Source organism: Polistes canadensis, unplaced genomic scaffold, assembly GCF_001313835.1.
Source record: "Polistes canadensis isolate GaletaPanama2010 unplaced genomic scaffold, ASM131383v1 scaffold_167, whole genome shotgun sequence".
NCBI lineage: Eukaryota > Metazoa > Arthropoda > Insecta > Hymenoptera > Vespidae > Polistes > Polistes canadensis.
The window spans coordinates 83566-100456 of NW_014569714.1; the positions used below are offsets into that span (position 1 = coordinate 83566).

At 30.1% G+C, this 16891-nt stretch overlaps 2 protein-coding genes across 3 annotated transcripts in view; both read right to left on the reverse strand.

The window, feature by feature from the left end:
* Positions 1-3956, reverse strand: part of LOC106789182 (myosin-G heavy chain-like) — a 15051-nt gene extending 11095 nt beyond the window's left edge. Inside the window, exon 1 of the mRNA XM_014753173.1 lies at positions 3789-3956. The gene's annotated coding sequence lies outside the window, so the exon portion shown is untranslated. The remainder of the gene's footprint in view (positions 1-3788) is intronic.
* A 4012-nt stretch (positions 3957-7968) lies between these two features.
* LOC106789189 (putative uncharacterized protein DDB_G0282133) lies at positions 7969-12165 on the reverse strand. 2 transcript variants are annotated; one of them, XM_014753181.1, is made up of 4 exons: positions 11795-12165; positions 11130-11525; positions 10696-10779; positions 7969-10618 (listed from the first exon to the last, which is right to left on the reverse strand). In XM_014753181.1, the coding sequence occupies exons 1-4, from the start codon at positions 11810-11812 to the stop codon at positions 8459-8461; spliced, it is 2658 nt and encodes an 885-aa protein (XP_014608667.1). In that variant the 5' UTR covers positions 11813-12165; the 3' UTR covers positions 7969-8458. The 2 variants fall into 2 exon arrangements, with proteins under 2 accessions (XP_014608667.1, XP_014608668.1); XM_014753182.1 differs by lacking the exon at positions 11795-12165 and adding an exon at positions 11603-11781.
* Between the last annotated feature and the right edge of the window lie 4726 nt (positions 12166-16891).

Sequence of the window (16891 nt, forward strand, 5' to 3'; positions counted from 1 at the left end):
ATAATAATATAATTATTATATAATAATTTGTTCAAAAAAAAAAAAAAAATCAATGGGAATTAACTGTTACTATTGACTATTACAATTAAACTAGTTGTAATCGGTAAAGGGGGTGTATAAAAATGATTGTCGGTTCATAAAAGAAGAAGAAGAAGAAAAAAAAAAAGAAGAAAAACTTACGACCTTAAAGCATCGTCGAAATTGAATGAATATGCGCAATCGCATATTCGTTAACGCGAATAGTGTTCGCAATTTTTCAGGATACCCACCTATGTGCACCGTGCACTCTATCTAATTATGATCGTCTAACTGGGAGCGCCGCAGGAAAAAAGTAACCGCCCACGCCTCTCGTACTCTTTCAAAGCTAAGAAACCCTACGTACAAATGTGTCTAAGTATATGTGTAGATACAAATATAACTATACAAATCGTACAACGTGTATGCATGTATGTAACTATTTGCGATAACGAGATATCATGCACGAGATAGAAAATTTTTAACCGATAAAATTGCTCAACTCTCCTTCCTCGTCACGAAAAACCTAAGAATCTAGGACGAAAGTAGGATTATTTTTTGATACCAAGTTTCCACGTGTCCTTTCGATCATCGATTTCACTCATTTACGCGTTCAATTGCCCCTATTTTAAAGTCGCAATATCGAGAAATGAAAATAATTGTCCTTGCTTGCTTCCTTCGATCAACCAAGTTTATTTCTAATTTTTTTTTAAATGATATTTACACATAACTTTAATTTATTTTTGTATTATTTGAAAATAATTGTATATATCGTAGCATGTGAAACTTACCTCGACGTTAGATTGATTGATTTTTGTGTCGAAGGAATTAATTGTTTTCTATTTTTATACTTATATTTATGAATTTTCTAATAGCAATAATTAAATTTATTATTTAAGAATAATTGAATCATTTTTTTACGAATGACAAGGTTAAATCTGTGATCATCCAGTGTATCATAATTATTAAAAACCTTTTAGTTGGAAGAACGTTAATACTTTCGTTCAAGGCCACTTAAAGGTCATTAAATTTTAAAATCACTATTATGTGATGTGAATAAAAAATTACTAATATTTTGAGTATTTTTTAATAACGCTAAAATATGTATTTATAATAAAATTGTTAAATAAATTGTCTATAATTTCTATGATATCTTGATCTTCAAACGTGTATATCGTTATATACCTACACTCATGTATTGTATTTTATTTGATATTGATTGTTAATTTGAAAATAATTTATAGGTCACACATTTATAAGTTAATGTTAGTTAAATATGAAATATAACTTAACACACATTATATAATTTTCGTTGAAATATGAATAGGGTGCACATTGTGTATAAATTTAAAGTAGCTTTCAAAGATTACATATCATCGGGTACGATTTGTATGTTTACGTTCTGAAGGATAAAATTTGAAATGACGCATTCCTAGAACTTTAACGATTAATTTATATTCCGACGTTCTTGCCAACTATTCGAATGCGTATCAAAAAAAAATGATCATCGCTCGTTGTTATTCTCATTTTCTACACTTAGAAATATTTAACTCGCATATTTTACGATCAACGAAGTGTTTAATTATTTACAAACTTTCTCCAATTAAACGATCGGTTTGTTAGATTTTCGATTGTATATTTGATCATTTGATTAAATATTTTTATTCCGAGATAAAAAAAAAAAATAGAAAAGGAAAAACACTTACAATAATTTGTCTAATTTATCTCGTATTATTATTATTATTATTATTATTATTATTTTTCAATTAAACGAATAATCTTTGATGCAAGATGTGTGAATTCTTTCTAATTCGAAATAATCGGATAAGATACACCATAATTTTACTTGGAGGATCTTTATCTTTAATATTATTGCACTTTCTCTCAATTATTAATTGAATTTGGTAGTTGTGTGTGTGTGTGTGTATTTTTATATTCATGAACCTTAGATGCATAAATATATCCGATTCTTCGAGAATTTATATACTTTCAAACTTTTTTTTTCTCAAACATTCGAATTTAAAAGTTCTCCCCTATGGAATTTTATCACTAAGCAAGAGGTAAGGAAAATTTAACATGTAAATTGTTTTCGATGGTTCGTGGTTAAGGTCTAAGATAAGGGCATCGTTTCGGCTGATAGATTTATGAGAGTGATTTGAAAAATAATCTTTGTACGTTTCATGCGCATGAAAACGATCATTTTTCATTCCGGAAATTAATTAGATATCAATAATAAAACAAATTCTTCTTTAAAATAAAAAAAAACAAAACGAAAAATTCTACATAAAATCTAATCCCAACAAATATTTGAATTATTTGTAATTATTTTTTTTTTTTTACCAATGCAATAACAATTTTCAGACATAATTTCAAAGGATATGCAAACGAACGTTAAATTTCGATTATTGATCAAATTTTAATAACAATTTTTATTTTCTTTTTATTTTTTGATTTTTTTCTGAGGGATAAATTTTTACATTTTTTTGTTTTCTCGAAGTATTCAATATAATGTTTTTGTTTGAAATCGAACAAAACAACAATCAAACAAACTCAAATGTCATTCAAATGTTTCATGGTTTGTGAATCTACGTGGAAGTTACAATTGATTGACAGATGACGTGTTTACAAAGCGAGAGAAACATATAACACACAGTATAAAAACATTTTATTATTCGTTTTAGTATGCTCACCATGGAATTTATTTTAGAAATTGCAAGACTAGATCGCATTCGTTTACTAAATAAAATGGTAGTACATTCTAAAAGAGTAGGGCATCCTTCGTACGTTGTACTAAACAAGGAAAGAATATAATAAGAAATAAAAAGAGAAAGAGAGCGTGTAAAACTTCCGGTTGAAGAGAATTTCACAATAATAAAGTATTAAATTTACCAGAAAATTATACGTATACATGTAATAAAAAAAAAAAAGATTATAGTTCGAGTAAGTGTTATTCACATTTTAATGAGAACTATTTGAATACCAAAAAAGTGACAGACATTTTTCATTTGAACAAATTTAAGTATCCTCTCATTCTTCTATTCTATAAAATTCATCTGAAAAATGTTTTACATAGGAAATAATTAATTCTTATAATATTATTTAATTATATCGTAAAAATAAAGTTTAGGAAAAAGTTTAGTTAGTAAAAAAAGGAAAGAAAATAGAAAAGTTTAGTATAATCAGAGACACGAAAAGTAAATAATAGTGAAAAACATGATTTACGAAATTATAATATGTAAAAGAACTTCTATCAACGGGATCGTCAAATAAACAATCTATTTCAAAATTACAATCCGTTAAAAGTACATCAAATTCTTTCAATCTTTTCATCTCCGAAGTTTTTCTCACAATTCTTTTCCAAAACTTCTTCTCCATCTCGTGATCTTCGAAATTGTTGAATCTTCTTTTTCAATTCAACAAAAACAAAAAAGTAATAAGAACAAACGTATCTTTAAAATAATCATCTATCATACGAATACATTTTTTCATTTTTAACTCTAATCCACCTTTCGATTATCAAAATGATTAAAATTAGTTTCCAATCAAAAAGAAAAAAGAAAAGAAAAGAAAAGAAAAAACAAAATAGAAAAAAAAGGATGACACGCGTGATAGTTGAAATAAAAAAATTAGTTAAGAAATGAGTAAAAGAAGTTTTTCGGTAGACCTAATATTTTCAAAGTCGAGGTTGGGATAGGAATCGGTCGATAAAGTTGTCGTAGAAGGTCGAGGAGACAAGGGCCAGGAGAAATAAAGAGGTGAGAGGTCTGACTCACCTGGCTACCAGGCGGAGAAAAGAAATTTTCATCATCTGACCCCTGACATCGATGGTAGTCGAATTAACGCGCGGACGGATTAAAAGGGAAAGTAACACGGTAAGGGACAGACAAAGACAAAGACAAAGAAAAAAAGAGAGAGAGAGAGAGAGAGAGTAAGAAAATAAGAACAAGAAACAGTTAATAAGAAAATAAGATAGAAAGATAGATAAATAAATGCTAAAGTGTAAGAGAAAGAGAAAGATAGATAGAGAAAGGGTTAGAAAGAGAAAGAAAAAAAGGAGAAAAGACACTAAAGGAGTCGAAGAAGTCGGCCGGAGCCGACTCACGGATGGAGACTGAGAAAGGACGAAAGACGACGTTTGAGACCACCCTTGCGAGTGACCATCTAACTTGGGGGGGTTGTTGCTGGTGGTAGTGGTAACACCACTGCCGTAATAGTAGTGGTGAGGGTGGTGGTAATATTCTTAGTAGTGGTGGTAGTGGTGGTGGTGGTGGTGGTGGTGGTGGTGGTTTGCACTTGAAAGTCCACCTCACTCGATTACTAAAGCTCCCAACTTATTATTCTTCCCTCAGCTGAACACCTTTCTTTACTTCTTTCTTTTTCTTTGTTTCTTTTTTTTTCTTTCTCTGACAATTATGAACGCCAAGTACAACGAACGTAAAGAACGTCTTTGCAGCACCGCGAACGCGAGCTTACTGACTTTGTTCAGTTTAACGCTGGCCAACGTAAGAGTTGGCGCTGATAAAGTCCGAGACCAACTCGATACGACTTTTCACTAATCGAGGAAGAACTTATGAAGTCTTTTACTTTCTCTCTCTCTCTCTCTCCTACTTTTAAACAACATAATGTATATATTTACTTATCTTCATTTTTCTTTTCTTATTTTTTTTGTTCATACTTTCTCATTAGTTTCTATAAATTCTCATCGTTCAAATACACAGAAATTTGTACTTCAAATTGTTTTTCTTTTTCTTGTTGTGTTTTTACTCGTTAAAAAAATTATTTTTTATATTTTCTCATTGTGGGGACACATATGAGCCGTTTATTTTGAAAATGGCATAAGTCACTATTTTTTTTTCTTTTTTTTTTTATTGAAAATGAAAAGATACCGTTCAGTTGTAATTAGTGTTGCCATTAACTCGGTTTTTTTGAAAAAGTGACTTATGCCACTTTCAAAATAAACGGCTCATATACTGGAGAAATTTTTATTTGAAATTGTTTTTTTTTTTATTCATTAAGAACAGTTTATTATTAACTAAACAATAGGACATTAATACTTTTCTTTTTTTTTAATACTTTTTCATAAATTTCTTTTACGCGCGCAAGATTTTTATTTGAAAAATTATTGTTTTTTTTTGTATTCATGAAGAAAACAGTTAGATTAATAAAAGGGTAAGAAAACAAATGTGTATATTCATTGTTATTTTATGTGTGTATATTATTGTTTGAAAGTAATAAAAGGATGATAGCAACGATAACCCCAAAGATCAAGTCTCATTGTCATTTCATTGACGTTCCTTATTTTCGTGCGGATTTAAAATTAGCTCGATCGATGTTTGGCTTGCTTCTGATAGGAGAACACGTGTTTCGAAAAGGTTATTGACTCGATGAAACAGCTGACTTTACTTTAGTCTTGAAAAATATTCTTAAAATATCTACCAAATAATAATGATAATAATAATAATACTAATTATTATATGATAAAATAATGGTAATAATAATAATAAAAAAAAAAAAACACAAAAATGATAATAATAATAAAAAGAAAAAAGGAATAGTGGTATCGGTAATGAAACATGCTTGTTCGTGATATAAGCTTCGAATTACTTATCTCGGTGCTTTTTTTTCAACGAAAACGAATATGATGACCAAATAATTGGGCTTCTATGTAAGAGAGATAGATCACTTGATTTCTTAAGTTCCGTTGCTTTGCGATCGATAAGACTAGATCCGTTAGGCGCAACAGACCATAAATTTCTTTCATTACTAATTGCCTTTCCCCTTGCTATATATCTTTCCAAATTGAAAATAATTCATTTTTCTTATCTTATTATATCGTTTCTTTTCTTTTTTTTCTTAAATCTATTTTTTAATAATTTGTACAATCACAAGAAGATAAAGTATGTAGTTTTTATCATCGTAATTCGTGATTTATTCATATTATTGATTTTTATTAATAACGTTGCACATATACAAGATTGATTTATAGAATTCTAAGATTATTAATTTATTTTTTAACGAGTACTTGAAGTAACAGCAATATTTTTTCAACAATATTATAATATTAAAGACTCATATCTTAAAATGAAAAACAAAATATTACAATTCTATTAATAATCCAATAATTGATTTTGACGTTTGTTTTATTTTTTATTGGTAAATCGACTTTTTGGGAACACTGTGTATATATTTAAGTAATTTATTTATCTTATATTGTATAAAAATTTATTAAATATAATATAATTCCATATGCAACAAACTTATCGGACTCTCAGTCCAAATCTAACACGTAAAATATTTTAAAATGCTTATAATTTTCTATGTAAAACGCAATCGTTAATGTCGTTAGTGTATTAACGAGAATTGTACTGAAAGGAGACAAAGAGTAATGCAAAGCTTATTTATCGTGCACGTTATTAAAAATAAAAAGGAGAAGAAAAAAACAAGGAAAGGGCAAAAGGCTAAGTATATAACTTGATCGTTGACATGCAAGGTGAATACTTACGCGCTATGAAGATTCATTATAAATTTCATTAAATTATTTTATAAATATATACTAAAATTCTTTTTCTTTTTAATAAAATTTGATATAATATTTATGTATAATAATGTTAATTAATATTTGTAACTACGAAGAACGAAATGTGATATTTCAAGTAGCATCGCCATTTTGGAAAATGGCACGCTTCGATGATAAAACTTTGAATTTATATCAAACGAATTCAAATATTGTCGTATAGTAACGCGTTAAAATATTTAAATAATTAATCCATCGATTTATAAATCCAAAACAAATTTTTCAAATTGACGCGTTTCGGTAATATCCATTAAAAAGTTGAAATTAAAAACAAATGAATTCTTACGACACGTAGCAGTAGTAATGCGTTAGAGTATTAAAATGAATGACACACGAAAAATTTAAATACAGAGCTATATTGTCCCACATTTATTCAAGCAGACTTATTACAATAACTTCGTAACAAGTATAATTCACCTTTGGTAATACGATCATCGTTCGTTAACTTAATTATTAATTCACTGGTATTAGGTATATACGAACAATTTTGGTATGAAACCATAATAATAATAATAATAATAATAATAATAATAATAATAAAATTAATAATAATGATTCTTTATCATATAACGAAATCCTTTTTTTGTATTTTTCTTTAATAACATCTTATTTTTCTATATCTCTTGATTTTATCGAGTTTCTTCAATTATTGAAATATCCTTCGAACGCGATTAGGTTTAATATTAATATTGTCGTTTCTTTCTTCACAGTCAGGCAACATACACACATTATTTACTTACTTATTTACTTACTTATTTACTTACATACACACATACACACGCACACACATTCAACGAAAAATATATTATTTAATGTAAGAATCATTTTTAAGAGGGCTAGAAGGGGGAAAGGGAGCTTTTCGGATAGCCCCCCAGGTCCCAAAATGGATATTCTACTAACCTGCTTGATTACTATTGTACCTCCCAATGATCGTAGTGCAGCATTAAAGAATAAACGTAAGTATGTAAAATCAGCTAAGATTTTTTTTTTTAGAGATTTAGAGAGGCAATATTATATTTTATCTATTTAGATTATTTATAGGTATCTTCTTGATTGCGGTGAATAGTAATGAATACTTTTTGTGCAACGATAAATTACCATCTGCTCGACATTTACGATCAATCATTTATTTGTTTATCGGTAGCTTTATATTGAGATTAGCTTTGCATTATTTTTCTTTAATAGCGGCTTTAATTTTTGTAACTTGATAATTCTTCTTTTAATATCGCTCTTCATTTGATAATATTATAGAATAATTTCTTTGTATGCTTTAAAATTCTAGTATCAGTGGTATTATCGCATATACCAATAATACAATGAGTCGTAACTTTTTTTATTTGTTAAGATATTTTTGATATTTTTTTGCTTTTTTTTTTGTCTTTTTTGTATTTGAGGATTTATTTTATGCCAATTGGAGAGAGTTTACGAGTGATCAATTAGAGATCAGAATTAGTTCCATTAAAATATTGTAATATTAATATAAGGCGACAAGAATTTTATTAGCGATATTGTAAAAATGATTTGAATAACTTATAATACATTATGAATTTTTTGTATCTAATTTCAGTTATTATTTATTAGTAATAATATGAAAAGTAAAAGCTATAGGCCGAAGTTAATACAAAGACACTATTCTTCAGGTATCCTTACAGATTTAATATACGCAATAATAATGATCTATATTCTATACTTAAATGAAAATTCTTTAATCTTTTGCATTGACATGTACACGTAGAACTCCCATTCTAAATGACTCAACTTGGTACAGCCTTAGTTTATCGTATTTTTACAAAAAATAAGACTCTGATATTATTAAAAGGAACTTCCTGCAAAAGTAGCAATCTTTGAAAAGAGCCAAAACGCTTAAGTCTATGATCCTAATTTATCGTGAGATCTTTGGGCATGAAGCCTCTTGTAACTCTTCCTATATTTTTCAATCGTAATATCGGTATTATTTACGTCGGATAAACTAAGCGTTACTGGATCTAAACTCGCTGCTAACTTTAAATACGTTTCTTCCATTTCTCTTGTTATCTTAACTTCGTAACTGTTATCGAGAGAATTTTTATCATTTACGGACAAATGCGATTTTTCATCTTCATTAGGTATATCAAATGTAATTAGATCTTCTTCCTTGTCGTCTATCGGCGTACTATTAACATTCGTCGCGGTAAATGAAGAATTTACTTCTTTATTACTATCTATTTCCTTATTTAATTCTTCTTTTTTATTTATATCATGGCATTGGTTGTTACTTAATTGAAAAGGTTTATGATTAGAAGTAGTTTCGTTCGCGTAAGCAAACAAACAGGTTTCTTCTTTCTTCCCGTTATTATCTTTCATTTTTAAACCATTAAAATTATTTTGTACAGAATTGTCTATGCAAGCGGACGATTGAACCCATTCCGCTACTCTTTGTAACTGGTTACTATCTTGTAATAAAACTGAATGTTTGTCATTAGTAACAGACGGTAATCTCTCTGATCCAATCGTAGTAGTTTTTTTTGTGTGCACTAAAGCTGCATTCGGTTTACTATTTCCATTTGTAAATAAGGTTGCTTTACAATATCCAGCATTATCTATAGGAATATTTTTGGATCCATGAGTCGTTACCCGAACAAGACAAGATCTTGAACCTAATGTACGATTATTGGAATTAGATTTTTGATTATTAACTGAATTAATTGATTGTACTCCACTAGAAGACTGTAAAATATCGCTAGAGCTACTAGGAGGATCGGAGGTCGAAATGACAACACTGTCGCTACTAAAACTCGGACTAGTAGCAATTTCAACTTGTCGACAATCATTGTGAGCCATTACATTGTCTATATTTTTCACTTCAATCAAAGTTAAATGAGTAGGATTCTGAGGCTCCGTCCACATTCTATTATTTTTCCAATCTCTACTATTAATAATATCTATTGCTGTATCACTAATAACATTATCATTACTTTTATCTTTCGAATTCATATCCGATTTCGCTTTTATCCATTCATTCTTCCATAATCTGTCGTTAATAATATCTATTTGAGTCTGTTCATTATTGCTAAAATATTTTTTCGTGTTTTCAGGCGTAGTATGAGAACAGGGAGAAGTTTCAGTTTCACATTTAGTCCAATTGCTTGTATTAGATTTAGTAGCATCTAATGGAAAATCAGATTTTTTACTTGTTCGTGTTTGTTTTGATTGATCTCCACTAATGCTATTAACAGTATTAGTTGACATAATATTATTAAAGGTAACAGACGTACTAGAAAGTGGAGGAATATTGGTTATTATATTAGAAGACGTATTAATATTTCTGTTGCTTCTTAAAGATGTTTGCTTGTCACTACTTAATATTTCAACCTGGGTATGAGTTTCCATATTGTCTTGTCGCATAGAATCCTTTTTATTATCATCCCTTAAGTCTGGTAAATTTTTATTACCTTTAATGGCAAGTTTATTATCTTTAACATTATATAAATACTGCGTGGAATTTGAATATTTTGTACAATCTGAATTATTATGAAAATGGGTGGTACTATTGTCGACACCATCTTGGCAATGTCTTTGAAAAATCAAGTTTGCATTAGAATTTTGATTACTTCTAGTTTGGAACGATTTATTAACTTTGTTTAAATATTCCGAATGCTTCTCTTCAGTCTGTACATGTCTCAAAGTGCATTCGTTACATGAAGCATCAGAATTATTTACCGTCTGACATTCGGCATCGATCAATAAAATACTTTTATGACATGTGCACGTATCACAGTGTTTAGCAAAAATTCTTTCTTTTTCTCTGTCTTCCAATACTTTGGCCATAATAGCAGCCGATACTACATCAATGGGAGGCTTAGATTCTTCTATGTCATCTTCATCGCTATGCTTTTCCACTCCTTGCTTAGATATATTGTAAACCATCGCAGTAGGAGGAAATGTTGATATAGGTACAATAATGCTTTTCATATTGGGCGGTGATGGATCCTTAGAACATCTTTTATGGGCAATGTATGTTCTAACTTTGGCTTGTACTTCAGTAGGCAACTAAGTAAAGTAAAATCAATCTTGTAAAGTTATAATACTTTTGGTAAATCTTAATATAATTGTAAAGCGTGTCTTACCGAATCATATTTCTGCCCAACAAAATTAGAAGGCTTACATTGAAGTAGTTGAATAGCTAAATTCACATCATTTCTATACCTTTCCTAAATATAAAAAATGATTATTTAAATTGTAGTACAATTCTAAATTATATTTTTTATGCTTATAATATAACCATTTAAGTGGCAAGCAGTATGAGTACACTTTTCAAATTTCATATCGTAAAAACCAATTACATTTAACAATCGCAGACAATTAATATATACTAGAATTCTATTTAAGTCAGTATGCTTAACTTTACTAATGCTTATCGGTCACATTAATACAAAACATTATTTAGATCTTCTCGATATGAATTGAAACAAGCACTATCGTACTTCACTTGAATCTTCTCAATAAGATTTTTCCAATGAGTCCCTGGGACTTCAAGGATTATTAATATAATATAACGTACATTATCTTGAGTCAAACGATGAATAGTATAATTAGCATCCGCCAATCGATGCGACAAAGTAGCTATATCCTTAGTGAAAGTACCCTTTTCGCTCTCACACTTGTCGACTATTCTTAGTAATTTATCTTCGAGATTTTGATTAACTTTTTGAATTCTTTTATGCGCATCATACAACCTTTGATATTTTTCTTGCCAAACGAGAATCTCTTCCTTGATCGAAGCCAACTCTCCGTTAGGAAATTTTTCAGCTTCGTTTAAAAATTGCGTTTCCATTGTTACAATATGGTTATCTCTTTCCAACAACCTTTGACGTAGATTTTCTATCTCTACATGCAAGTGCATGTCACATTGCCGAAGATCCTTCTCCGTACATTTTGTGCATTCACAGCCGCATTCCTAAAAAAAAGACAAATTCAGTTAGAGAATTTCAAATGGGAGTAATAACACATCGTATGAGTATGCACGAACACTACCTTTAACAAAAGCGCTTCTAAGCATTCTCTGTGCTTTAATCCAGCATAACATATTTATGACAAAGTGATTGATTCATGAACGGTACGTATGTGTGCGTGTATTTATATATGTATATATTATTTTATTATTTTGTTCTCTTAAATGTTTTGAAAACTCACAAAAATGAATGAGTGCTTTTCACTGTCACATACCTTACACTTTTCTGCCATAACGATTTTGATAAATTAAATGAAAAATAAGGGAAAAATATCATAGAATAGGCAGTTTTTGATACAGAAGCCTCATAACCGCCTTATTTAAGTCTCTAACACTAATATGGATCTATTTTCACTAATATGGAGTTATATTTATTCGGGTTCTTTAATTGTCAACATTATTATTCTACACAAAAATTCAAATTATCGCAATGAACGAAGAATAACGTTCACACGTTAGCCGAGAAATGTCACTGCGTTGTCAGCAGATCAAAAGTGAACAACTTCAACCGGATTTCCTTAAACTCTCTTTGTCTGCTGTCGTCTGCCACGCTTAAACTTAATTTTAAGCAGAGAAGACGTATATACATGTAGAAGAGAATATCTTACTCTCGTTAAGATTTGACTCGAAATATTTGAGTTATGTTGATAGTTCATTTTACTCCCGACAGATGGCGCATCGAAACGCCCTTTTAAAAAAGCTTGCTTTTTCCCGCGGATTCTATTCCCGATTAAATATTTGTATATTTCATCGAAACTACGATATATATATATATATCAACGTCATATGTAAAATTCATTTTGAAATAATTAATTGAAAAATTTAATTAAAATTAAAACATCGATTTGATTAAATCTAGATCTTTGGATTATTACTCTCTCCGTTAGGTCTGGCTTAGATCCGCCATTACTACTTATTTGGTTATCAAGGAAAAATGCGGAGAATGCGAATAAGTATAAACCAAAAAACTGAACTTATGGTGTAAGAAACGAATAAAAGAATTAAAAGAAAAAGTGGAAAAAAGATATGAAACGTAAGTGAAATTTAAATCCATGAAAGTACAATAAATCTTTAAGATAAAAATGTTGGAGAATTGGGTCGAGAAAAAAAAAGAAATTTGTAATAAAGAGACTATTGCTTGGCCAAAAAAAAAACTCTGCTAATTGGAACAATGTTATTCTCATACATTATTATAAAATTGATAAAATAATATGACAAATAAAAAAAAAGAAAGGTTCGGTATTGTTTGAAAAAAATATAATTTTATTAAATTGAAATTTGTGTTATTGAAGAATCAGAAAGAAAAATAATGTGAGAAAAACGTGATATCAGCATGGATGTCGATAGTAATTGTTATAGAAAAATACAAATTTCCCGTATTCCAGTAGGAAGAAGTCACAGCCACCGTAATCAGTACGAACGATAACGGCGAGACCGTTCGAAACGACATTCGTTCTATTTCCGTGGACCGATGTAAACCCACCTTAATCCGTGGAAAATAATACGAGCGAATGTACCAACAGTAACTGGAATCTATATTCTGTTTCGACGACTACATTCGGAAAATTCGTAAATTAGAAAAACGATTGGATGTTTGTTGACGTCGTCGTACAATCCACAAAAAAAAAGAAAAAAAAAAAAAAAAAGTAAAAACAATATTCTTCCTATCGTAACGTACATCGTACATATATTAAAAAAAAAGATGAATATAAATGAAAAAAATAAAGATAAAAAATAGAAGGAAAAAATAGTGTAACAATTGCTGTAATAACAAATCAAGAAAATCATAGAGAACAACATTGTCGAAAATAGAAAGAGAGAGAGAGAGAGCGTAAGTGATTGACGAAAGAAAAGGGGGGTAAAAGTAGTAAAATAACGATGATATGGAGTAGTCAGACTCGTGCGTTGTACACGAAAGCTCTGACTGACACGACGACGGTGGCGGCGTCTGTGGCGGCGGTGGCGGCGGCGGCGGCGGTGGTGGTGATGGTTGACAAGTGGTGGGGGGTGACGGTGGTGAGTATGTCGAGTGGTGGGGGTAGGAAAGCTGCGTGGAGACGAAGCATACACGGTGGGTAGTAGCTGCGCGAGACGATGAGAAAGGGTTTAGTTACGAGTGGGAGGAAGAAAGTAACTGAGGGTGGTTGGGTTGCTATGGTAGCTACCTCGGCCGGGGAGCAGACCCTAGTCTTGCCGTGGCGGTCGCCGAACGTGCAATGGCACGGTGCTCTTTATTTCTTGTGCTTGACTTCATTCACTAATTTCACTTAAATAATTGCCAAAGTATTTTATTGTTACTTTATACGAAACATTCTATTATTTTTTTTATCCCTTGCCTTCCCCTAAATTATCCCGATTTCTCTTTTATCGTAAATTATGTGATGTTTTATTCAAATGTGACGAAATATCGAGTGACAAGACGAACTGAGTGATTACGAGAAAGAAAGGAAGAAAACGCAAGAAATATATGTATATATAGTTATATGTATATAAGTATATATATATATATATATACGTATGTAGAGAAGAAGCTTGGACATATTTCGCGAATATATATATTATTCACGTCCAATTCTTCATTTTTTTCGTTTTGTTATATTTTAACTTCGATAAGGAGAACACTGAAAAGGAAAAGTGAAGAATCGTTCCTCCGAACGATCTGTGGCCGCGTGGCCAGACATTCTCTACGCGTACTATCTATTTCCCCAGGTGTCTACGGATTTCTTGGTTTCGATACGCGATGGAGGATCGCGACGATCATGCTGGGACATCTTCGAGAATTCGATCTCCTGGGAGTGTGATTCCTCAAGCTCGCTAAAAGGTTTATTATTGCTTACGTATTTCATATTAAATCAATTTTACTCTCACCTTTTCATTTCAATTTCATTTTTCTTTTATTAATATATTATTTTCGATCATTCAAATTCAATATACTATTTAATATATTTTCACGCGCGTATGTATACGCACACATCTACGTACGTGTGATGTATTTACACATGCTCGTGTATACGTATACGATCTGTTGTTGTTTTATTATTAAAATGATTATTCGAATGTGTGAATGAAAGTATGTATATGTTATCTGAATGAAATTATTTATTATCTGAATAGATTTTTGATCAAATTTATTTATCCGTCCATCATCGAATATTCAACTATCGTTATTTTCATCGAATAGACACTTCATACAAACATATATGTATTTTTGTATGTATGTATATAATACATACGCTGCAGTATACGTACAAAGTATCTCTTCTTTTCTTCACGGTGCAATTGGAGCCGTGGCAACTTTTAATGATCCCTTCCTTGCTATCTCGATACGACGTATACAGTCTATCCCCTACGTTTTTCTTCAAGATTATTTCAATAGTATATATTTTCCTGCGCTTCATTTGTTGTTCATTGATGACGAGCGAATGGAAATGGGAAGGAGGGCTTCATTATAATATCGTGGATTTTTTATTTTTTTTTTCTTAAGATAAAAAACAAGGGTAGAACAGGGCAATTGTAAGTAACGTTTTCTCTCTCTCTCTCTCTCTCTCTCACTTATGTTAAATATTATCATTAATTTTAGAAACAAGGTTTACTTACGTACTTTACTGCTTCTATACGTATATATATATGTATAAATGTACTTAGTTTAAAAGTAAAAAGTATCCAATGTCATGGGAAAAGTTGGCCAAGCGCATTTTCCAGAGTCAACGAGAAACGATAAGCAAACAACGGGTCACTATTACACGTTCGTGCTTGGAAAGGTGGATTTAAATATCCCGCTTAATTTCAAGCCGGATAAAAGATCACTCGACGACGACGACGACGGGGGTTCCTTTAGATCAAATAAAGGTTTCCGACATTAAGTTTGCGGAACTTGGGGAAACCGAAGGAAGTAAATTAGCGTTTGCTTTTTCTTTTTTTTTTTTTTTTAATTCCTTTCCATCTTCTTTAATTTCTTCTATTTCTTTTCTTTGTATTTAATTTTTTTTTTCTTTTTTTGCGTACTCGTTTGAACCACGTATTAATACGTTATTGACCGATCACGAACATACTCGTGATTACACATGCAAACAAATTATGCAATTATTAAAACATACAATTAAAGTTTAAACAAGGTTTTAAGTATTTCGCGTATGTTTTTTTATTTATTTGATTTAAAGTTAAAGTAGTGTTGTTAAAGTTAATTCTTATCAATTTTCTCTATGCTTTATTTTCATTTTTTCTTTTTCTATTGGGAAATATCTCTATCAGTTTCTTGTCAATTTTAATCGATGATTATATAGAATATTTAGGATAATTGTGAATTTAAATCATACACGCGATTCATCTAATTATTAAAATATCAGATTATGCAATTGGTTATTATAATATTGTTTATCGTGATTTGGTAGTGGTTTACTTAAATTTTGATATTACAAAACTTTTCCATTATTTTCATTATTTTTATACAATCATTAATATAGTCATGTAAAACGCATTTGATTTTTTCGTAAAATTTCAGATAATTTATCTATTTTTCTTTTTTCCTTGGAGAAGAACTTTTCATTTATTTTTATTTTTCATTTCGAAATGTCTCTATCGATTTTTTCGTTTCCTATCGACGATTGCAAAGAATTACTATTTTTTTTCTCTAGGTATATAAATTTATATATATATATGTTTAAGGAACTTGTAAATCAGGACGTTGATATCGTATCTGCAACGATCGCGAAACGGAGAACGTAGACAAAAGAAATGCATGAGATTCTTTCTCTTTTTCATCTCTTTGAACTTACTCATCGCCTTAGGGCAAATTTTTTCGCAGTTATAAGGAGAAGATACATTCCTCGCGATAGGAACGATACAAGGTTCTTCCTTTGGTCGACCGTGTCGACTTTATCGAGCGTCAATGAAGTCGGTTGGGTACTTCAGAAAAATAGACTACTATTTCTTCTTCACGAACATTTCTACTTTTTATATTTATTTCCATTATTCCCAAAAAGGGGATTTCTCAAGAATTACTGTACTTAATAAATGTCGTTTTTTGGTTGTTTTTTTTTTTTTAAATAATTTTTCTCTTCAATCGATATTGTTATTATTAGAAGAGAGAAGAACCACGAGGAAAAAGGATAAACGGGATAATGACATTGTGATTTTAGATAAACTATTATATTATCGATATAAATATAGATAAATAATTAAATTATTTAGAGAAAAATATTAATATATATATATATGAGTTTCAAAGGGAAATTAAAGACATTTAATAAATTTGATGAACAATTTATTATGACCTTGTTGAACGTTTCGTCCCTTACTGGGGACTTCCTCAG